General features: G+C 42.0%; 1 protein-coding gene across 1 annotated transcript in view; it reads left to right on the top strand.

Annotated features, from left to right (window-relative positions):
* The window catches only part of PTPRT (protein tyrosine phosphatase receptor type T), a 474,734-nt gene that overhangs the window by 379,763 nt on the left and 70,779 nt on the right, over positions 1–24,192 (top strand). The window contains exons 13-14 of the mRNA XM_064465788.1: positions 3,106–3,142; positions 18,283–18,418. Of these exons, the coding sequence (XP_064321858.1) occupies positions 3,106–3,142; positions 18,283–18,418 (173 nt within the window). The remainder of the gene's footprint in view (positions 1–3,105; positions 3,143–18,282; positions 18,419–24,192) is intronic.

Genomic DNA, 24,192 nt, shown 5'->3' with positions numbered 1-24,192 from the left:
GGCCGTTGGTTAAAATATGCCTACGATGCTCTGTTACTGTTTGGATAGAAAATGCCTGCTGTAACCGGCAGTGATACAGAGCCGAAGTAGTAGTGTTAGTGGGATCTTAAACTGAATTATTCCTGTGACTTCAGCCATAATACAAAACAGATTTTTATGCTCAATATGTAGGATCTTTGGTCATCATTAAGATTGTTGTAGACATAAGGCCTTGTAAAACTTCTGTGATATCATAAAACGGGAATTAGGTATCATAGCATTTGAGAGAATGTTCAGAAACAACACAGAGGCTGAAACTTGGGGAAATTGTTTTTTGGTTTTTTTAAACTTTTTTTTTATCTCTTTGTTTCATTATTTTTCTTATGATTGCTTTAAGCCATCTGGACAGATAATTGAGAAGTACCTGCTTTGTTTATTCCTTCTTTACTATTGGCTAAACAGAAGCATCTTTACTGTGGGCAGGAAAGCACCTTGTCTGAATCAACAGTAGTATTTTTCAGAAAAGAAGTGTGATTGTGGGAAAATGGGTTTAGTGGTTTGTTTTTTGTTTTGGGTTGTTTTTTTTTTGGGGGGGGGGGGGGGGGGGGGGGGGGAGACACAGGACTAAAACAAAGCCCCAAACAAACCATGTGTGTATTTATTCTGTTTCTTGGTAGAAAAGTTTATACAAACACCCAGTTCTCAGCATCAGTCAAAGAAAACCAGAGTAAATTTAGAGAGATCTCATTTTTATGTAACACCAAAGAGATGAGCAGTGGGTTGATCAATGAGGTGATCAATGGAAATCAATGGAATAATCAGCCCTAATTAGGAATATGGGCTAAGCTGAAGTCTTTACACTTTAGCATCCCTGGTAGCTGGATGCACAGGTTTCCTTTATGTTTTCCTTCTCAGAAGATGCAATTTGAAATGAAGTTTTACAGTCCAGATGTCTTGTTCCTGTAGTGATTGATTGCCCTTGCTTTTGGCAGTGCCAGATCGTGGTCTTCTAATAACTGTGATTGTCTGTGCTAACTGTAGCCATTAGTAGATGTAGAAGCAAACAGAACACACTGCATCCTGTCTTCTCAAACTGCCCCGTGGGAGGGTGATGTGCAGGAATATGCACATGCTCAAATGAGATCAGTTACAGCATCATTAACAAGATTTCAGGTTTTGTTTTCTCACCTCTTCTTTTCTCAACATTGACTAATTTCTCCAGCTTTTTGTTGCACTTTGAAGCTAGCAGAAAGCAATAAATCCACAAAAAATGTCCACAACGAAATGTTAGCAAGCGTCCACTTACGTTTAGACTGCAAAAATGCTATCTTGATATTTTTTATTTGTTTTATTTTTCATCAGTGGTTTTTGAGGTCACCTTGTCTTAGATTGTAAACTACATCAGAATCTGTCTGTTATAATTCCCAGCATTATGTGCCGAAGCTGTGCTCTGAAAATAAAGATATGTTTTTCCTGCTTCATATATCATCACTAGCGAGAAAGATTTTGGATTGCCAGAATAGCTGGCAATTCGAGCTGATTATACATGAGGCAAAGATGAATGGGGAGCCCTGTTGTACAGCTACGTTGACTCTGCAGTGCCAACGGTGGTACAGGTTGTGTAGAGGAATTGATTTTTGAGGGAGAGAGGGTTCAGTGCAGCCAGGAGAGGTGCCTCTGGTTTGCTGGGGTAAACAGTGCTTCCGTCCCACTCTGGGGGCTGTATGGCTGGGAAAGGATGTCCTGAATGGGCATGAGTGGTCCTCGGTGATCCAGGAGTTCCTTAAGAGAATTTGAAGGCAAGATCAACAAAGGGACAGTTTGTCCTGAATATTTTGTTGTTTTTAGAGTGCACGCAGGGTTACTTATATCCAGGCACCGTGGCTGACTTGTATCTTGAGGAATGCATAGCAAGGGATCAGAGGGAATCGCTCTTGTGTTTCCCAGTGTGGATCCTGCAGTTCTGCCCTTCCTACATGCGACCTAAGTGTGAGGAGAAAGGCACAATGGGACCGTGTGTTTCTGCTCGGGCCAAGGAGGGTTTGTCACAGATGGAACAGATTTTCTCCAAGAGCAAATTCGGACTTTCACAGTGTTCATCTTGTTGCTTGAGGATGGAAAGAGGTGCTCAGCAGTACATTCGCTAGGCTGCTGTTTCCAGAGCACAGGCAGCATCCATATTAATGTGGCATTGTTACACGCCATAATTTATGCAGTATTCATTACACCTGAGACGTGTACTAGAGCATGTAAAGACATAAAGTGCTAAGAAAACCCTGCAGCAGATTACTGCCTGACAAAGTCAGCTTTTTAACCAGAGCAATACATTAAGATTTGGATGGCAATCGTGCATGGGGCCGAAGCAATCCATGCCAATAAGGGCTGTAGAATGAGGAGCTGGGGATACCAGAAAGGATGTGTTTTCAGCGGGAGTGGCCTGAGAAGGCTGCCGAGTTTCAGCTTTTAGTTAAGCCAAACACAACATTGCCGTTCTGATCCAAACTCCTGTTTACGCAGATCTGCAGGCTCTGAGGTGGACTGAACAAAAGCGTTGGGTTTTATCCCAGCTCTGCAATGAAAAACTGCAGCGGTGTGGGTTGTGTTTGAATAGCTCATTTGGCAGAGCTAGCCGTACAGCGTGCTGTTTTGCTTCACATACATATCAGAGAGCTGAAATATTCAAATGACTACTTTGGTGTCTGTTTGCCATGTGTTTAAATAAATACCCAATTTGCAAAATTTGCAGTAATGGTGCATGAAAATTAGGTGTAGAGTTGCATGTACTTTCGACCCAAGGCTTGTCTGCCTATTACAGATCGGGTCGTTTAACTGGTAGGTTCTGTTAGTTAATCAGGCAGTTACGCAGGACCCATCACTCACACATCACGCGTGGGAAAACATGTTGTCACTCTTAACTTCTCAACAGTTAGAGAAGCAGCTGTATGCAAGTCCGTTAGTATGGAGCGTTATACGCAACTTAAACTGTTGGTGGTGTTTTCAGAGGTGAAGTGTAAGAAAAACACTTATTTGTTTTAGTACCTTTTTAAAGGAATGTATGCTTACTGCAGATGGGCAAATTACACACCTTGATGTTTTCCTTTTTTTTTTTTTTTAATTATTTTTCAGGAAACAAAAATCAACTGCGTCCGGCTGGCAACAAAAGGTATGTGGGTCTTCTTTTCCTGCAAAGCGCAATGCTGGCAATGTAAAAGCTGCAGTGGTGACACAACGTGATTACAGTTACTATTGAAAGAACTATCCACTTTTTTCTTTTTTTTGTTTCTCTTAAGGAAGATGACAAAGGCAGAACAACAGTTTCCAGAGCCACCTCACTATATGTGTGGACTCTGATATTTTTCTGAGGCAGGGTATCTGTCCCTCTGTGGTTCCTCCTTTCCCTCATTCTGTCGACAGACCTCCTGTCCTGAGGACTGTTCTTGCTATTGGCAGAATGTCACTGAAAAGGCTTCCTATTAACTTTGTTCTCTCCACAACTGTATAAAGTAGATAAGTAAGAGGAGCTGTCGCATAAGCCTAACCTTGAGCACAGCGGGGCAGGATTCTTATATCACACCATTTTCATGGTATTATTCAACAGAGTGGAGTACATTCCCTATATTCATTGCAATTAGTTCAGAATAGAGCAAACTGATAAGTCAAATAGACCAGACTAAGCAAACCTGAGACAAATGTTGTTAAGGTGCAATGCTCCGATCCCCAGGCTGCTTCACAAGGTGTAGCTGTTGAGAGACAAATAATGACAATGTCCGGGTTCCTTCATGGAGTTTAGGGCGGCTTTAAAGGCTTCCAAGGACTTCAAACTAACCCCGGGGGCTGCTTTTCCAGCAAAGGTGTCAGAAACCAATTTACTTGTAACACAAACAGAGGAGTAGCTCTAAAGAGACTTCCTCAACACAAGTAGTAGTCTGAAAATGAGCTGTAAGGAGATGATAGGTTAATTGCCGTGGGCTGTACTACAGGTAGCTCTCCGTTTCCAAAACTCAGGGCTGCATCTTGTGCTCTCGCTGCTTTGCTGTAATGTGAAATAACTGCATTACTGCCTGTGGTGTCTTTCCTGAGTTGAACAAAAATTGGCAGGAACCTATAACCCTTTTCTCTTTGAGGCACCATCCAATTTTTTCCTTTCTTTTCACTCTTTTCTGGCTTCTGGCAGTAACAGAAGTTAATTACTTCTAGGTTATCCTGATCACTTCTGCATCTGCAGTTATAGAGGAGTTGGGAGGGATCAAAGAAACCCCAGCTAACAGTTGTTAGGTAGCAGAAGAGGACTTTTACCTGGAGACATCTCCCTGTCTGTTACAGAAAGCCAGGCACTGGGATGGCAGGTGCTGCGTGAAGTTCCCACCTGTGCCGCTGTTTTCACTGCTGAGACCCGGTGTGCTGACGGGTGGGCTGTAAGCAGTTGTGTCACCACTGAAAGCCGAGGAGGATGAGCCATTTCTCCCCTTACCCCCATTCATCTGTGGCTCTAGCGCTCCCCGTATCCTCTTGTTGCTTTCCTTTTTAAAAGTTCTTTGTAAAATCGTCATTTAATTCATTTCTCTTGGCTACAAACATTCTATGTGTCTGACTCCCCTCCTTCCCCCTCAGTTTTTCCAGCTGGCAGTGATGTGTCCATTTTGGATACCTTACTTTGGCTTTCTGGTGGTAGAAAGAGAGCAGGACTGGGTAAGAGAAGTCTGGGTGAAATGAGTCTCCCAGAGCATGACTGATGTCTCTTCATGCGATCAGAGAAACTGGATCAATTCATTTTTGGAAACCTGTAGTTTCTTCCTTTTCAGTTGTTGCTTTTTCTGGAGTTGGTGGAAGAACATTGTCATGCTAGCAGAAAAGGTATTTGCTCTGTGACTATCAAAAGAAAAATAAAAACCCTACGTAGCTTGACTAGTCCCGTTCTTGCAGGACCTTTTGATTTGCACTGCCCAATTTGGGTGCTTCAGAAAAGTGTCACATAAATGTTTGACCTTGAGTTGACTTCTGCAAACTGATTTCATTTTCGTTAAGCTGTTAGGTCACCAGGAAGAGTCAATAAGCTACCCTCGTGCTGTCATTTCTGAATGCCGTCTCTTTTTGAAAAAGGATCTCTTACTAATATTAACTTGATAAGAGATATGAAAGAGATGGTAGAGCCTGAGGATGCCTAGAGCCACTGTTTTTTTGTGATGTTATTCTTTAGGATTTTTCTTGATTGACGTGAATGGAAAAGGACAAGAAATGATGGTAGTTCTAGTGTTTGTTCTCACTGTCTCAATGGATATCAATTTTGATTTATAGGCAGATGTCTTATTTCAATACATGCAGTGTAGAAATCTCTGTAGAATTTTTTTTTCTTATTATTTTTATTTTTTTCTTGTCCTCACTCTGTGAATCGCAATGTTGTATTTCTCAGCGGCTGACTGTCATGGTTTAACCCCAGCCGGCAACTAAGCCCCACACAGCTGCTCTCCCACTCCCCCGGGTGGGATGGGGGAGAGAACTGGAAGAGTAAAAGCAAGAAAACTCATGGGCTGAGATAAAGACAGCTTAACAGGGAAAGCGAAAGCCGCACGCACAAGCCAAGCAAACCAGGGAGTTCATTCACTCCCTCCCAGGGGCAGGAGGTGCTCAGCCATCCCCAGGAGATCAGGGCTCCATCACGCAGAACGGTGACTCGGGAAGACAAACGCCATCACTCCGAATGTCCCCTCAGTTTATACGCTGAGCATGAGGCCATGTGGTAAGGAATATCCCTTTGACCAGTTGGGGTCAGCTGTCCTGCCTGTGTCCCCTCCCTCCCAGTTTCTTGTGCGCCTGGCAGAGCACGGGAAGCTGAGAAGTCCTTGACTCAGTGTAAGCACTGCTTAGCAACAACTAAAATCATGGGTGTTATCAACATTATTCTCATACTAAATCCAAATCACAGCGCTATACCAGCTACTAGGGGGAAAAGTAACTCTATCCCAGCTGAAACCAGGACACTGACCATTAGCAAGGACAGTGGACTATGCACAAGCCTGGCTAATTTTATGCAGGTTTAGGTCTTCAAAGGTACCGTATTGCCTGCAGCTCACAAGAAAGGTAGCATCACAAGTGAATTTGTAGTCTTGATGATGCAACAGTGTCTTCCATTGCTGGCACCTGTGAAGTACAAGCAGCTGAGCAATAGCTGTGGTTTGGAGCTTTCCCATAGTTTCAGATTGCCATATGTTGTGAGGCTGAATTCCCACCATGCATCAGCTCTGTATGAATAGTAGGACTCAGCCACTCCACGTCCCAGCCCCTGAAAAGGGTGCCATATCTGCCCTCTCTGCTGTGTGGCAACGGACAGAGACAATCACAAAAGTATAATTACACTGTGACCTGATCAAAGGCTGATAGCTGGGGTGTTCTAGGTGACCTACTGTGTCTGTGCTGTCTTCTGTCTCCTCATTATATTGATTATCTTTAATGGTGCTCCCCTGTATTCGCCTTTATTTGCATCGTTGTCTTTCAGAGGAGAGAATGAGCAAACCTGTAGTCTGTCTTGAACAAAATCATCAGAGCTGCTAGAAAGATATTGCTGTGGTGGTTTTGGTATGAGCCAGAAAATTGAAAAAAAACTTTTTTTGAAGTCGGGGCTAATCTTAGCATTGACAGCTTAAAAGCTCCGCTTTGAGTTGGTACCAGAGCAAAAGCATATTTTGTTTTGACACAAGAAAATAAATACATACTACTGGTGCCAGACTAAACATTCATTTTGGGCTATAGGCCTAATTTTTCCATTCCTAGACATTTGACACTGCAGTAGCTCCATTAATGTTAGCGAAATGAATTCTGATTTACCCCAATGGCAGGAAGATTAGGATCAAAACATGTTTAAGCAAGGCAAGTATTCTCTTGAAGTGCTGGATTAACAAGGGCAGTAAATGTGAGTGTGGGAGTAATTAGGCAATAAAATGTGTTAGGCAGTGTGTTACTGGGGGCTTGTAACACATCTTGGGTGTTGCTGCAAGGCACCTGTTCGGAAGCTGAGTAGCTTTAATTACTTGAGAGACGCATGAGGCTGTTCTGCTGTCGCTACTTCAGCAGGCTGGGAGGCAATTCGCGTTGTACGTCCCATTGCCTCAAAACCAAGAAAATGAAAGCAGACAACTCTTTAAAAAGTGTTTTAGTCCATTAAAGAGAGGTGTGGAGATTTCCCAGTTTTCTCTCCTCCCCTTTTAGCAGGAAATAGACTGTTCAGATCGACCCCTTTTCGGTTCAGGTCAGCTCCACGCAGGAGCTGCTTCCCATCTCTCCCAGAAGTGCACTCCTGCAGGGTTGTCTGCGTCCTGCTCCTGTTTAGATGAACTTGAGCCTTGTGGTCGCAAGAAAGATCCCTCAAATCTTTGTGCATTGGCTTATTAAATGTCAGGGAGAGGTTCGGCATTTCAGAGCACTAGGTCGTGACACCGGTAGTGCATCCTCCAAAGCAGAGCCAGTAGATACGCAACTGGCCAAGCACATCTGTTGAGCTTGTTTCCGTCCATCCAGTGTCTCAGTGTAAGAGTTGGCTGATGCCAGTGGAAGGGGCCAGTGACAAGGACTCATCGTCAGCCTTTGCTGTGGTGACATCTGACAATCCATCAGAAAGCTCGCTGCATTTGCCCAGTCTGTGTAGCCATTTCACATTTTGCCAGCATGTTTTAATTCCACGAGCATTATTAACCTTTTGTATCTACGTATGCATTTATTTTGAGGTTCATTGGTCTCAGATTTACCACTTCCAGCCATAAATATCTCTCCTTACATGGGCTACTCCTCTTTTTTTAAATTACTGGAGTAATGTTGTCTTTCACAGCATTAGTCACTTGGATGCATATCATTAGCATAAAACACTCTTTAAAAATAAGTTTCTCATTAAACCCAGATTTACCAGCTCTCTGCCATACAATTTTCATTCAGCCAGTTTATTTATTAGTTTTGCCATTTGGTTTCCTTGATAGCGTTTGTTTTAATATGTCCCATTCTTTCTGAATTAACTGACTTGTTCCCCCTGCCTCAAAGCAACATATTTATATTGACGCTTTATTAGACAGAATTGCAACCCCTTACCAAGAGAGAGCGATTACCTCTTGTATTCTTAAAGTGCATTAAATTAATTTCACAATGTAATTGAAACCAAGGCAGAGGGCTCATTAATGGTTCCTTATCTCCTGATACTCATTTCTTCTTTCTTTAAAATGTGAGTTCTTGCAAATGAAAGAATGGAACTTTAATAACCATTATGAGATACAGTTTTATTTTTTTTTCCCTTTTTTTTCTTGTGCATGCTGCCTGGGAACAATTTTGCTTGCTCTTAGCAGTAATAGGTAGACAAGAGGTGACCACGCGAAACCTGCCCAGGCTCTTGAGCACAGGTGATTATCAGTTAAGGAAACGGAAAACTGCTCAAACTTCAAGAAGCCTGAGCAGCTTTGAGACTTCTTGTTTTGTATTTAGTTTGCATGGGAAAACACTTTTACAATTATTCTAACTACAGAATAAAGTGGGAACTCCTTTTATGGCACTCCTTGTCACCGAAGTGAATATGCACCTGTGCAGAGGGTCATCTGGAGGCCCAAACACCACTTAAGTCTTTGCAGGAGTGCTTGAGTATGACCGAAGAGCCCCACGGATCCCTCGCTGGCCCTCTGCAGGGGCCGAATGTCTCTCTGAGCATGCGTGGAGATGACCTTGCGTTTTTGAATTAAAGTAGCTACGGCCCTTTCTGGGGCTCATTATTACAGTGACTCTTAGGCAGCTGAGTCCTGCTGTTGAAGAAGTGATGACAGGAAAATGAAAACTAAATTCTGTTAGTCCTCTGTATAGAAACTTCTGCTGGAATCGGAGACATTGCAGAATCAAGCCTCAGTAGCACAGTGTAAAGTCATTCACAGATCGCTAGTGGGGACGTTCACAACTTCTCAAGCGTTTTGCAGTTTCCACCAGAATGAACTTGAAGGCCTGTGTGTCATAAACTTGCCTCGTTGTGTATGACACTGGGACCGGTACCATCGTTTCACTGAGAGAATTTCAATCTGGAGGGGAAATCCCGTCTGCTTGTGGAAATAGTTTCTTCTGCTTTAGCCTGATGTGCATAGAACGACTTAGGGGATGTGGCAGAGTAACGTGTGATTAATTCGAAGGGGAGGAAAAAGGAAGGTCGGTTTCTCAGTTTTGGGATGGATTAAATTTTTGTAGGAATGTTCCTCTCCCAGTGCTGCATGGTTATATTCCTATCTAGCTATGACTTCCTCACCCAAGAATTACCCTAACTACACATCAGGGCACCTGTAATGTTGCAGGGGCAGAAAGGTACTGGGATTATTGTGAAGCTCAAATGCCTTTAAGATTAAGAGAAATAGTCCTGCTTTTTGGTAGTGCATCGCCACTGAAAAAGGGGACTTCCTGGGAGATGAGTGCTTAACGACCTTGAGACGTGAGACATGAACCTGGGTCTGAAAGGTGACCAGTGAAATCATGGCAGGAGGTGGTGGTGGGGGAGAGATACTGCAAAAAAACAGTGGAAAATGAGGAGGAAAAAAATTCTTACTGTTCACATACAGTTTTGTTACATATGAAAACTGTTCATTTAATAGCTCTTGGTCCCTCAAATTTTCATTTAAGAGGACTCTTGTTTTCTGAAATATATTATAGTTTTGTAGACAGGTAATGTATTGTTTAAATAGCTCTAATCCCACTTCAAATCTGTTTGTTATTGCATTTTGTCTTCTGATACACTGAAATGTTATTCCTTTGACAGGTTTATTCTGTTTTGTGCTATTTATTTCAGAGGGTTTTATCACACTTTTTAAGTTGAATGCATGAAAGTGGGTGTTTTTTTCTCTTCCCCTGAACAAATATCTGCCTTCTAAAAGTTGGGGGTTTTTTTAGCACAAGTTTGTGTATCACCGTAATTAATTGTTAATAACAGGCACACTTATATTGCTCTTATTGACAAATATGAGAAGACAACTCAAACTTCCTGGCAATGGATGCCCATGTAACCCAGTGAGCATCTCTATTTGCACCAAATTTGGTATCAAGACTTAGAGGGATTGAAAATGATGACTTTAGGGGTTTCCTTAACCCAGGGAGCTAATGCACCAACTTTGTATGAGTCAAGAACTTGGTACCAAACTGGATGAGGCCACAAGTGAACCGAGTTTGATAGCTTCAGCCCAGTTTCTAGAGGACACTGTCTGCTCTAGAGCTCTCCTGTGCTGACAGATCCTAATCTTGGGCTCCCCAATTGAAATACGCAGCGGGAGGGGAAAGGCTGAGAAAGACACAGTGTTTAAGGTAAAATTTGGGATAGATTAACAACAGTGGACTGAAAGTATCACCTCCGTAATTCAGAGCATCCACTGCTGGGATAGGGTGGGTCGCTTCACAAAAGAGGGGTCTTTAGGAAAAGCAGAATAAAATTGATTATCGCTGTGTGAGCCAAGTCCTCCTGGAGTCAAAGCTGGTATGGATTTACCTGGAGTGCTATGGAGGCTGTTGTCCCCTAAACAATACCTTCCTGGTGTGAAGGGATGCTGTTGGCCATGTGTTGTGGCTGTGGGTTGTGCCATCACCTTTGTTTGCAGATGAACTGGCAGCCAGGCGAAGGAGGGGGAAAGCAGTAGCTGGACATTAAAGCCAGAAGTGAAGGTCAGACCAGAAAGGGTTTGTTTTGCTTTATTTAATTTTAACACAAGGAGCAATGCATGATGACTCGGTTGTGAAATTCAGAGTTGGTTGTTTTCTCCCTTCTCTTCTGCTTGAAGGTTTACAGGAAGAAATACCTGAATGTCCACCGAAGCCTTGTGCACAGGGGCTGAGAGACGGGGCAGAGGAGGGGGCAGCCGGAGCGGGAGGGCTGTTTCATTTAGAGGGCAGCAGTGTTGCATGTTCCTAACCTTCATGCGCTTACAGCAATTTATTTGGGGAGTCAGTATTTCTTCTGCATTTCCTGATGTCTGGAGAGGTTTTCTAAGGTGTATCAGCCACTGGTCAGGTACTGTGGATCACTTAAAAAGTTTTTATAAAAAGATTGTCATTGTCAGTGGCCTTAAATAGCATTTCCAAAGGTATGACAGACCTGAGGCTATTACAAATACATTACGCCTCTGTTTGCTTGCATAGGTTTTTCAATGAGCCAATGTTCAGAACCAGGGTTGTTATTAATGCATTAGCTTCTCAGTTTCTTCCAGGAACTGGACATTTAAAAACTATATGGTAGCATTAGGATATGTGACAATATCACAAGAGAGGTAGGCGTGAAAGAGACTGTTTTGTGATACCACTGTAGAGGAAAAGAAAAATCTTCATTCAAGACACACCTGGAAGTGCTGCTTCAGCTTGGTAAAGTACAGAAAGTTTCCCAGTACTTTATGCAGCACACGTAGAGCTTGTATACACACACTCCCTAATGTGTTGGCCATGAGACTCCCTTTTTACTGTAAAATGGTGAGTATCTGCCTTTGCTTGCTGCTCAGTCAGCTTGAGGGTGAAGTCTTACCAGGCACATTTTTGTAGGCCACCATAGTACCTAAAGCACCTTTGACCAGCCGGCCCCAAAAGGTGACCTTATTGCAGTATTCATTTTATACCCACCCCTGGATTTGCTCACTGGTTTTGTAATTTCTGCAGCTGCTGTGGCTGTGGAATTTTAATGATAGCCATGATGAGAGCAGAGTAACTGCTTAGATGTGTCTGGCTGGCGCAAGAGAGAGCTTTTGTTTGTAGGGTGCGACGAGTCTAATGTACGTCCATAGTGTTGTCAGGCACTGTGAAGTTTTTGCCGGTATCAGTCAAAGGATTGATATCCCTGTGTCTGTTTAAGACCGTCCAAAAATTAAGTCACATTTGTAGATTTGAACTTGTGATAATAGGAATTTAACTTGTTTTCCATTTTTTATAATTTTAAGCTAGTTTCTAAATAGCGCTCTGCAGAAGTGGAGAGTTAAAATGGGAACGTGCTGTAACCCTCTGAACCATCGCATCACTTGTAGGCATCACAACAGCTGCTCTTTATCTCAGCTCTTCTTTCAAGTAAATGTAATAACCTTTCTCATTCTTGGGGGCCATATATCTGCCTTTAGCACAAATTAAGTGCTTCTGTTCTGAAGAGAGAGGAAGAAAAAACAGGAGGAGGAAAGAAAAGCCTTTGTAGTGGATTTGCCTGGAATCTCCAGAATCAATTATTCTCTGACTGCTATTTTTTAATTCTCATTCAGTTTAGTAATGCTAATCTTGATTCCTTGCTGTGTGTTTACCCTCATCCTCCTACAGATTCGACCTGTATGCCTGATAATCCCTCATATAAATTCTGGTCTGTCTTTCTCTCAAGGACTGCTTCGGTTTGCTGCTCTCTCCGCTTAGAATATGGTTGAAAGCTTTTGGCTCTCATCATTCTTTCCATTCCTTTTGAGCTTTTTTAAAGAAATGAGAATGTCTCATTGTAATCTGAAGCCTGTGCTGTTTGCAGTCTTCGATAACTGGAGGTGGAAAATTGGTGTACTGACGTTATGTGTAGTGATACTGTTGGTGGTATTAATTTTTCTAACGAATTACAATGAAGAAGTAGCCAAAGTGGAATCTGTCGGTCAGATTTGATGAGCTGTTTCACTTTGCTGGCGTATGATATGCAGTAGCACTGGTACCGTGCATAGCTTGTCTCAGTCGCAGTACTCTGGTATACACTGCCGAGTGTTGCAAACCAACCTGCCTTCCACACCCCTTGTGCGCGGCCAGCTGACGCAGAGGCTGCTGCTGGGTAGGGTTGGCTAACCGGCATTCTGGATCAAGGTGTAAAAAGGTGACCTTCCACCTTTGTCTCAGCAGTGTCTGTCTTAGAGGTGCCCCTCTGCCCTTTGCCCGGAGGCTCCGTGCCTCTCTCCATTGCCTGGAGACTATGTTTCAGAGGTACAGATATAATCAGCTTCTGAAAACATAAGGGAAAACATTTCTACATGCAGAGATGCTTTAATCATTTGTGGGCCGCTCGTAGAAAGCACCATAAAAAAAAGAAAAAGAAAAGGAAATTATGTTTACAAATGATTTGAGAATAACTATCTTTTGAAAATAAGCCTTTAGGTCTATTAGGAAATTTTACATTCAGCATGCTGCTTGGTCATTATGTGCTACAAAGAAATTACTCTGATTGAGCAGCTCATTTTAACTCATAATGACTTTGAACCCATTATTTTTCATTAATTTTTCTGGTTTAAATAATGCTTTGAAGCAATTTTTCTGATTGGTTTTTGTTTCAAGAGTGACCTTCTATCTGAAGAAGTTTATTCTGAGGTGTTACAGTTTGAAACCAAACCTAGTATTTGCCTGCCTGACTTGTCCCCTTTCTGGGTCTTTCCTGTCATCTGGCCATGGCTGAACGTCCCATTACTTGTGTTGCTTCTCCCGTTTTGTCCCTCCCTCCCACATTCACACCTGTACTGCCTCCTTCTTGCCCCGTGTATTTGACCCAGCCATCCTTAGAGCCATTTTGTTTGCTTTCTCTTCTGTTGTGGTATCGGATGCTTCTCTCTCCTACGTGGTGACACAGCTGCTGATGATCGTGGTACCGCTTCCATGGAGCACTTTGTTCTTTATGCCTTGCCAGCTGGAAATCTCACATAAATACCCGTCTTGTCCTCCTGCCTATGGCTCTTTTGAATTATTTTTCCTGTCAGTTTTTAAATTTTTTTATGCAATATGTAGTTGCTGCTTTAAATAAAGAATGTTTCAAATAACAGTTTGTGGAAGAGATTTTACAGAAGAAACTTGTATTATCAGTCCTGCTTAGCTACGTGCACTCAATAATCATTCTTTCCTGGCTGTTCTTCAGGGTGCCACCTCCCCAGAGAAGGTCACGTTGTATCCGGTGGCTTACTGTTTTCTAATAATGTATCTGTGCATAAATTGCCGGGTGCAAGATTGCCGTGGTATCTTTCACTTCGCTGCCGTTGCTGTTTCCCCCTCTGTCGCACCCCATCCCCCCGTCCCCATCTGCGAGGGGTTGCACGGTCTGATGGAATTGCCACAGGGTGTCAGTCCAGAAATGTCAGTCATCAGCTGAGCTGCCGGGTGCCTGTGATACCAAAGGCATCTCCTTACTCTGCCCAGATCTATAAAGTAAATAACATAATTTATTACTTACCTTGCCTGGACATTAAGACGATTTAAAGTACACATGAATATCACTCTAGGAGTGTATAATGCTATGTATGAACCCTTGCTGGTAAGTGGATGATTTTCCACTTTCTTAGCATTTTGGGAAGGTTCTCCTCTTTAGCTGTGATTGGCAAAAACTTGAGTTTAGGCTGTTGGAATCAGTTGCAAACCATCTACCAGCTCAAAGCTAAGCACGTCATCTATTCCTTGGGGACGGAAACACTTTCAGCTGAAGAAATCTCGTGAAAGATTTAACTCTGGAATACGAATGGCAGCCATCTATACTGAAATTAATTTTGGATTTCAAAATTCTTGTCCTTAAGGCATCAGTCACTTCAGGGTCAGCTTTAACCACAATCTGAAGCAAGGAGGAATTTAAAAGGTTGAAAGCCACAGGGAGCTGGCACAATATGAAACCATGCTTCCAGTAGTTGTACCGTACCAAACTAGTCTGGGATTTAGGTATCTGTGAATCCACAGCAGGAGAGCCAGATTAGACCTTTGGTGACTGTGAGCACTTTACTGAAAAAAAAAAATAATTCAGTGCTTGATGATCCATCAACTTGACTTCTCGTGGACTGATGAGACAGGCAACTCTGGGAAAGAACCCATTTGCCCTTGCTCTGCTCTCTCTGCATCTCTGCAGCACCACCAGAATGATATCTCCCATGAATGTGCCGCATGAACGCGTTCTGTCTCACTGCCAGATGCCAGATCTCTGGGGAGTCATGAAAGGGGTTGAAAAAGCAAAGTAAATTAGGTTGGTGGGAAAGAACTAAAATCTTGAAATAGCTGTGAATGTAAAATGGAGCGCTGGGTGAATGCCAGTGCCTGTGAAAGTTGGATTCATGGCACTGGTCAAGTGTCTGGGAAGGTACATTTTGTACAGTACGTTAATGTGTATCTCTGAAAGCAGCAGCCTGGCCTAGCAGATAATGCACAGATAGGGAGTCAAGGGACCTACAGTCTTTGCTTCTCTGGCACTGTCTTCTATCATTTGCCTTCCTTATTAAGACAGTAAGCTTAGGGCAGAAAATTGTCCTACTTCATGTTAGTACAGTGTAATGGGGTCCTGGCCTTAGCAGGGGCTCTGGGTGCCACTGAAATACACACATAATAACAGTGGTGACCTGTTCTATATCCTATTATTCCAGTATCCAGTTTCAGTTACAAGGAACAATTTATTCCAGGAAATGTAGTGGAAGTAACCACTAGAAAATATGGTTATGTTTTATTTTCTTTCCCTTTTAACATCAGCAGTATATAAACATTGTTTTTCAGAAACAAAAGGGTGGCCCCTCAAGTACAGTAGTGCAGAGCTTTCCAAGTGTGTTTAAAGATATTTGAATGAAGTGGCCATCTGAGCAGTTTTTATGGGCTTCAGCGCTCAGAGGAGTTCAGATGTGCGTGCCAGTAAAAGAGAGAAGCAGAACTAATTCTAAAAAAGTGTTACTCTCGGGAGCAGCAGAAGTCATCTCCTGCAAGTACAGTAATAGCTCACAGACCTCCTTCTGCCAGAAGAGAAGCGGTCTCCTTACCTACAGCTGGTGGTGATGCAGGTGGGAGTATGAGCAGCCATAGTAGATTTAGGCATCTACAAGGAAAATGGGCCAGAACGGCAGGAAGACAACGGACTTTTACAGTAATAATGTTTCATTGCAAAGCTTTAAGAATCCAAGACCCAGAAATTTACTGACACTGTCATATTATCAATTCCTAGGCGCTATTAGCTGAGACAATTTAAAAATGGTTGGACTAGTAGCCTAAAGGAGTTGTTGGCATTTGCCAAGATAGATAGAAAGAGTTACGTAGAAGACTCAAGTGAATCAGTCACCACAGTGTGTAGGTGTCAGGATGGATAATAAGCCTTTATTCTCTTTCTAGAACTGCAGTAGTCTATAATTGGATGAGAAATATCGGCTAAAAATACAGTGACCGCACATTGCCTGTAGTAACAAGCAACAGCCTGGCAAAATCAAACCGATCTAGTGGATTAGAGGATGGAGATGACAGCACGTTCTTAATTTTTTTTTAACGTGGCTCACAATTCATGAAGGCATTCAGATGGTACAAGAATGGAGGGTGTCTGACTGTGCTGTTTGTGGTGGAAAACCATTCTCCAACACCTATTATTTGAGGTCATAGGACTAACTGCAACTCAAGTGAAGGATAATTCGGAGTACTTCTGAGTTTCGCTTCAAACGAGTAGAGTCTTAGCCATTTTCAGGAAAAATTGTACCTTTATCATTTACTTTGTTGTGTGATAGTGTCGGGAGTGCCTGTATGATGGCTTATAGCTCACCTCTCGGGCAGATTTGATCCAAGATTGTAAGAGATGCTGTCAGATAAAGATGGTAATATGCAACTGATATATTATTTTATTTTCACACTCAGGAGTCCCATTAATGCATTTCAGACATGCACACACAGAAGTTACTGGTGAACTCTTAACTGAATGGGAAAATTGGTGGACACAGCAGAGCAGTAGAATTGTCAGGGACAAAAAGCTGAAAATTACATGTGTGTTTCAAACAGCCAGCATTTTTGCTTGGTAAATATTGTGTTTTGCTGTGGCAAACTAGATTAACAGCTTAGCTGTAGGAAAAGTTAAATCATACTTTTATCACTGCATGTAGTGAGTTTTCTTGTTTTGCATTCATCGTTCTATACGTACTCTTCAAGATATGATGACAGGAGAATATAATGCTTCATTCAAGATTAGATCTTCATCCCTGGAAGTCTGTCAGCTAAGGCCCTATTCAGAACATGTCAGAAAGCCCTATATTCAGCTATATGATTTGGACGTGGTGACTGTTGGGACTCATCCTTGCAGACGTGAGATCTTTTAAAGCATATGCAGTTTACCGTGTGGCAAATGGGGCAAAGAATAACCCAGTGAGGCTCTCTACTGTCTCACCAACATGTGAACTAGGTTGAATACCTCCCTAAGCAACCTATTTCATGAACAGAAGTGATTCAGCTTTTCCTGCAGGTCAGCAGCACAGAGTTGTCAAAGAGCAAAACATTATGGTCTTCTAATGATGGCACTCTGTTTTCAGCTTTCATTCCCTTTTCCTATTGTGTTTAAGCTGTAGAGGAAGACTTGGCTGACTCCAGCAGCAAAGGTGAAGACCAAGATAAGATTGTGATCTTATGTAACATGAATTAATTTAACCTCGTCAAATGCAATGGTGATATTTTTAGGAGTAGTTAAGTATATCAGGAATATAACAAAGATGGGCTCGTTTAGTCTTTAGAGTAGCCACGACTCAAATCTTGTGAGGCTTTCCAAATCAAGCTCCACGGTTTAAGCCATATCTGGAAATTTCTGTGGAGCAAGTAGTGAAGTCAGAAGAGCTAAGGTAAGCACTATGCAAGCAGGCCCAGCAGCAGCGGAGAGCGTAGCGCTCTGCAAGGCCCTCAGGTATTACAGGAGCAAAAGGCCCTTGAAGCCAGATCGTGACAGAGGTAAAAGACGAAATGCTGTGCAAGTAATGTTCCTACATATGTTTATTTTTAGGTGTGTAGGCTTTGCTCTTAAAAAAAAAAAAAAACCCAAAAATATCAAATACAAATCTTGTTATCTTTCCTGGGCCACAGAAGATCCCATGCATGGAATACAGTAGATGATGTGGAGGGTGCTCTGTGCGTTGGATTAATGCTTGTTGCATGCGTAGTTGTAACCGTAGGTTTACAAAAACCAGGCCTCCAGTATAGTGAGAAATACAAATGTGTTCTGACTTTAGAAGAAGAAAAGTTTTTGCAAGTAGCATTATGGGATATGTTACTGCAAACTCTTACATTCATTATTTCGATGAGTGAGGCTTGCACCTCCACTTACACTATTTGAGATGAAAATCATAACTGCTTTTGGGTGTATGCTGAGTGCTTCAGAAGAGTAAATTCCCCGTTACAACATACTATGGTAAAATATTAGAGTCAGTTGTATTACACCAGGATTTTTTTTTTTTACTGTTCTGAATTATCTCTCATTAGCCCTTATTAAAGGCAGGTTTAGTTAGATGGACAATCCTCTATGGCAATGTAATTGCAAATATGTCGTTAGGCTTTCAAATGAATATTTAAAGTGGATTATTGCACAAATTCTCTTTTTATCTCCTCCTTCCTCTCCTTCCATCTTTTAAGGAGCTTCCACCCAGAATTCCAATGCAGTGGAACCAGAAAAGCAAGTTGACAGCACAGTGAAAATGGCCGGAGTTATAGCTGGCCTTCTGATGTTTGTTATTATCCTCTTGGGAGCAATGCTTACCATCAAGAGAAGGTAAGTTTCTGCTTTGCTTCCATCTTGGGCCTTCTGCCAAAAGCATTGTCTCTTCAAAAAGAATAAATTTGGTAGAGATAAAACATTCCATTTGTGTTACGGGGGGCAGCAGTTAATACCTCTTTACGTAATGCTACCACTAGGAAGTTGTCCCAGCAGAGATGCCTGTTCTGGCAGATACTCTGTGAGCAACAAAGAATGGTTGTTACTGCAAAGAGGGAATGATAATTAATTTATAATTAATGAGAAGGGATAATGCATGAAAATGTGTGGAGAAGGACAAAGCGATAACGAGGCAATGGAAGTGGGCATGGGGTGGGCCTGTGCACTAAGTACAACAGTGGCCTAATAGAATACAAGAATTCTTTCTTAACAGTCAAGAAAAATAATATTGTAAAAGAATGTGATCAAGGGTCTTGCCCCTAAGTGAGTCTTGGAGAGACATATTTTCACACAGCAATTTCTTTGCAGACAGTGTTCAGCTGGAATATTGCCTCTTGCTGAGGGTTAGCATCTTCCCAAGGGTTAGCTTGGGTTTACGGGGGAATGAAACCTGGAAAAATCATGCATGGTAATGAAATTTATTCAAACAGTTGATTTTGTGTAATTTTCTTCGGACCATTTGCACTTACACCTTGAAGAAGATCGCTGTAGTTGTTACTATTTGAAGAGCTCCACATTTACAGTGTAATGTACTGATTCAGAAAACCACTCTTAGGCAAGAGATTTTCCTGATGAAAGGATGTATTTTGTGTATATTCTTACCACATTTCTGAAGTGAACCCTACTTTTCAGCAGTAATTTGATTCTGAGTGAAACAGGAGCTAGGTAGCCTGGCAGCACCTTGTCTAGGGTCATAGGATTGTTTAGGTTGGAAAAGATCTTTAAGATCATCAAGTCCAACCGTAAACCTAACACTGCCCTGTGCTGCAGGGAGTGCAGCTTTCCAAGCAGAGCTCTGCTCCTTTGAGATTTCTTATCTCTATGACAGTCACACATTTCCTGAAAATAAGAGCAGCTGTTACATCTAGATATGATCTCCTCTATCTTAATCCAGAGCCCATATGTAAATGGCATAACTCCATGCTACAGATGCTGGAGTGCAAGGCTGCTATTCAGAAGGACCTTCAGAGGCTGGAGAAATGGGCTGATGGGAACCTCATGACGATTAGCAACGGCGAAGTCCTGCATCTGGGGTAGAGTAATCCCCTGCAACAGTACAGACAGGTTTGCGGAGAAGGACCTGGAGGTCTTGGTGGGCAAGTCAAACACGAGTCAGCAATGTGGCTTTGCAGCAAAGAAGGTCCTCTGCATCTGGGTGGTGTTAGCAAAAGTGTAGCCAGCAGGTTGAGGCAAGTGATTATTCCCTTCTGTTTGCCACTGGTGAGATTGCTCCGGGCATACTGTGTCCAGCTTGGGGTTCCTCAGTACAGGAAAGGCACTGATATGTTAGAGCAAGTCCAAAGGAGCGTTACCAAAATGGTTCAGAGGTGGAGAATCTCCATCCTGGGAGAAATTAAAACCTTGGCTTGGACAAGATCCTGAAGGACTTGCTGTGAGTGAAACTGCTTTAAGCAGGAGGTTGGGCTAGATGTCCTTTGAGTAGTCTTTCCAAATGATCTCATTCTGCAAAACCAGTCATTATGCACTGACTACTGTGAATTCCTGTTGAATTAACTGAAGGTGTGGGCAATCTAGACTGTTCGTCCAAATTGTGTTGTGTGCAAGATTTTCAGATTTTGTGGACAAATGTGCACGTGTTTTGTAGTCACATCTGCTGCACTTCTGTTCAATGATAAACCCAAAGAGTATAGATGTCGCTGATTCCAGTCTCCCGGGACCTTTTCAATTCATAAGCAGAAAAAACCCGGATGCCTCCAATGAAAAGCAGAAAAAGAGTTTCAGGAAAAATTGAGCTGTGCTACTGGTTTGTTTAATGCTCAGCCCTCATCCATCCCTGTAACCTTCCTGAACACTCTTTAATAAAAGCTTTTATTTTCAGCTCGAAAGGTAAAACTTGTAAGGAAAACTGTCAGAGTAATGCCACATCTGAACTTCCTGGTGTGTTTCATCAGCTATTAAATGTTGATAGCATTTCTGTCCCACCATGTATTATTGTTATTATAAATCATGTGTATTGCTGGGCAGAAAAGAAACAATGATTTTTCATGACGACCAGGAATCCCTTATTTCAGGACAATTTTTCTGTGGTGTAGCCTGCTAAGGACTAAGCCAGAGAGGTAAGGATACTCTTACGAGGCAGTATACTTTAAATACTGAGGAGAAGGTAATACTTGCAATGTCTGTGTATTTTCTCGAATTTTTAGGTTTCACATCAAACTCATATTCCCAAACAGGCTACCACATCTTTTGAAATGTAAACGTGGGACTCTTGCTGTTAAACACTGTGATCGCTGTCAATCTATCTTTTTATATAAATTTGAAAACAGTTAGGAAATTTCTCAGAGGTAGAATTTTGGGCAAGTGTTTTTTTTTTTTTCTCCAAATGCTGTGGAAGAAATTTTCATCATTCTCATTCTGAGAAATGCATCAATGTGGAGCGGTCTTGATACAGATCAACAATTCAAAGTCTTTGCTTAATCTTCTGTCTTCCGGTGGAAACTGGAAAACCAGGAAAAGGCCAGGTTATCAATATGTAGGAAACCTTCAAAGAAAATGTAAAAAATTACAGCTCATTTAGGTTATCAGATTTTTTGCTTGTATTTCTTTTTAGCTGGGTTCTACATATATTATGCATAATATAGAAAGCTTTCATTAGAGGTCAGGAGGAAACTTAAAGACTGCATTATATAGTTTAGTTAGCAGGTATATAAAATCACTGGATTTTAGCTTTAATTTTTTTCCGATACACACTTAATTCAGCTAAGCAAATGATGAGGAGATCTATCCGGACCCAGTTTTTCCCAACATTTGATTCTTAGGATTTTTTGGCTGTCACTGCTGGAGCAATATCAGTTGATATCTCATAGACAGAGAAACGCAGACAAATGCGGAATCAAAAATACTTATAATGCAGAGCAAGTTCTAGAGGCTGGAGTCTGAGGATCCATTTGTTTGACAGAAAAATTCCCAAGCTAGTGCTGACCTGAGCTGGCCCCTAATGCAGCGCAGAAGTTCTGTGGAACTAGCCTGGTCCCAGAAGCAGCAATGGATAGTGAACTTGGGTGTCATGTCCCATGGACAGAACTTTTCTACATCTGGCTTTGCCATAGGTTCTGTTAACCTGAGCATCTTTCTTCAAAATTAAAATTAGAAAGGAGAAGAGTGGGAGTAGTAGAAATATAAATTCTCCCCTGTTTCTCTCTAGAGCTGGAAAAATACTTCTTCCTCTGTCACTTCCTTCCCCCCCTCCAGTGCAGACAAGCGAAATCACTGCAGTCTGTACCCCTCTGCCTGTTTGCTGTCATTTGCGAGGTTACCCACTGGAATACACACTATTATAAGAAATAAACTGGCTCATTGACTTTAAAATCTTTTCCCATTTAGAAGCTATAACAGTGCAGCAAGAGGTTTTGGAGGCCTGCTCTCTCTGGCTCTGCGTAGCACGCCTCCAGCATCGCTGACAAACCTGCTGATTCCATCGGTTCTGGGTCTCCCTTGAATGGGCGCCACCAGTCACGTCCGGCTGAGGCCTGGAGCTGCGTGTCGACAGGTGTTCCCTGAAGATGAACTTAAGCCTGCCAGGCTCATTTCATTTGTAAACTGATGCGGATTGGAAAGGCTGCTTTGGACCACAGGTTGATTTGAACTTCTGGGGGAGCACAGCTTAAAACTCACACTTTTCTGAGAGGACAGTTTAACAACAAAGTTCGCTTTCTATTTTCAAACAGAAGTGTTAGGCGCTTAAGCTCTTGCATTCGATTTTTACATTAACCTTACTTTTAAAAGAGTTCCCCTTTTCAGTTCACTAAGGCTAACGCCAGAGTGTCCGTGACAGTGTAGTCTTGCAAGGCAACAATGCAGAAAAATAATTTAATTAGACAAACTTAAGGCATTTTCTTCAAATGGAGCTGGAAAATATCACAGTGACATTTGTTCACGGCCCAGGGCATCGTAGTTCATTGGTAATAGGCACAGTAGCGGCTTTCCTGAATGAAGGGTTTTGTTAACCAGTGCAAAGAGCAAAGGAAGGAGAGAGATTAGAAGAGACAGAAACACTAAAAGAAGGCAGGCATTGGTCTGAGATTAGGATTGGGCAGATCAGCAGAAGCAGTTTTTTGTTCCTGTGAGCTGCACCAAAGCAGCATACTTTTCTGAACCTTTCCTGTGCAAGGCATGAGCAAGTGTTGCCCAGTTGCTCATAGTTTCAATAGACCGTGTCGCAAAAACTCTAGCAACTGGCGGATTTCTGGGGGCTGCCAATGTTTTATAGGGTTTAGTCAGATATGTGAAGCTAAATTTATTCAGCCAGAATGGTTATGCAGTGGAAGGTTTGGGTTTGACTTTACATTTTTTTATCTAAAAGTTGTAGTTGAACCCTCGGGTTGCCTACAGTAAGACTTCTAAAGTTTCTGTGTGTGTATATCTATGTAAAAATCCTGTGTGTGTATAAATTTCTAAGTATCCAAAATCAAAACCATTAATAAAATTGGCTTCCTTGGTTTTGGGGGAACCCGCTAGCTACATGAGTTACATGTTTGCAGCTCCAATATCATCGTAGGTATATGGATGCAAAATTACTGAAACCTAATTTAGGCTGTTAATCTACAGCTGGCAATTAGTGCCCACGTGGGTGCATTTGCCCACATAAGGCAGTACTGCTTTCTTTCATTAATAGATACATACCTTGAAATACCTCATTTTTATTGTATAAACACTGTTAATTCTCTAAGGAGCTTGATTGTTTGTCCTTAATATTAGTTCAATATTTTTGTGTATTGGAGAATACAGGACTGGTTAGCAAAAACAAGCTGAAACAAGAAAAACAAGACATTTGCAAACTTCTTTTCTGGAGAAAATCCCCTTTGACTTTGCTTCCCAAAAGCATTAGATTTTGGTCAGTTCTGGTTTCGTCTGGACAGTTTTAACTCCGGTGTAATTCTGACTTGCGTTTCCCTGGGGTGAAGAATGTGACACTTCTCAGGCTTGTGCGTTTGAGCAGACAAAGCCTCTACTGACCCCTTTAAGCCTAAGACTGAATAAGCAGGATCAGACAGCCTGTCATGGGTGCACGGTAAACAAGTTCTTTAAACTGCTGTTGGTAGCAAAAAAAAGGAGATTTGGGGCTATGTAGGGTCTAGGATTTGTTCCTTCTATGAATATTCAGCTCCTTATTCTAGATCAGGGTTTAGGTTGTTACCTTAAAATAATTAAATAAAACCCAAACGCCTCTTGAGCGGAACACGCGCAAGCTATGGGGTAGAATTACTGAAGGGATATTTGCACATTCGGTGACCCGTGTCCCTTCTGTGTCCATATTTAAGGTGGATGACAGGCAGGGTTTTCAGGTTGTGTGGTACATTCTGGGATCAGGTCATGTTTTTAGTGATCTGTAACTCTCACCAGTTTTAACAGTTAGTTTTGAAATACTCCTTAGCAAGTTCCTGGTTTAGGTTGCATATTTTGGGAGAATTTGAGCCAAAATGGCCTGGCTGATTCCAAAATATAATCCTCCTTTTGCTTGTCTTCCTTTATTTTCTATCCTTATGGAAAAAATATTTCTGAGCTTTCCTCTGTAACCTTGAGGGACACGCAGCTTTTTAATGAGCACTAAGAGCCTTGCGTGATCGCCTATGTCTGCTGGCTGAGACATG

This window comes from Phalacrocorax carbo, chromosome 14, assembly GCF_963921805.1.
Source record: "Phalacrocorax carbo chromosome 14, bPhaCar2.1, whole genome shotgun sequence".
In the NCBI taxonomy this organism is placed as follows: Eukaryota; Metazoa; Chordata; class Aves; order Suliformes; family Phalacrocoracidae; genus Phalacrocorax; species Phalacrocorax carbo.
The sequence above is the reverse complement of the archived record's forward strand: the minus strand, read 5'-3'. Positions and strand labels throughout refer to the sequence as shown.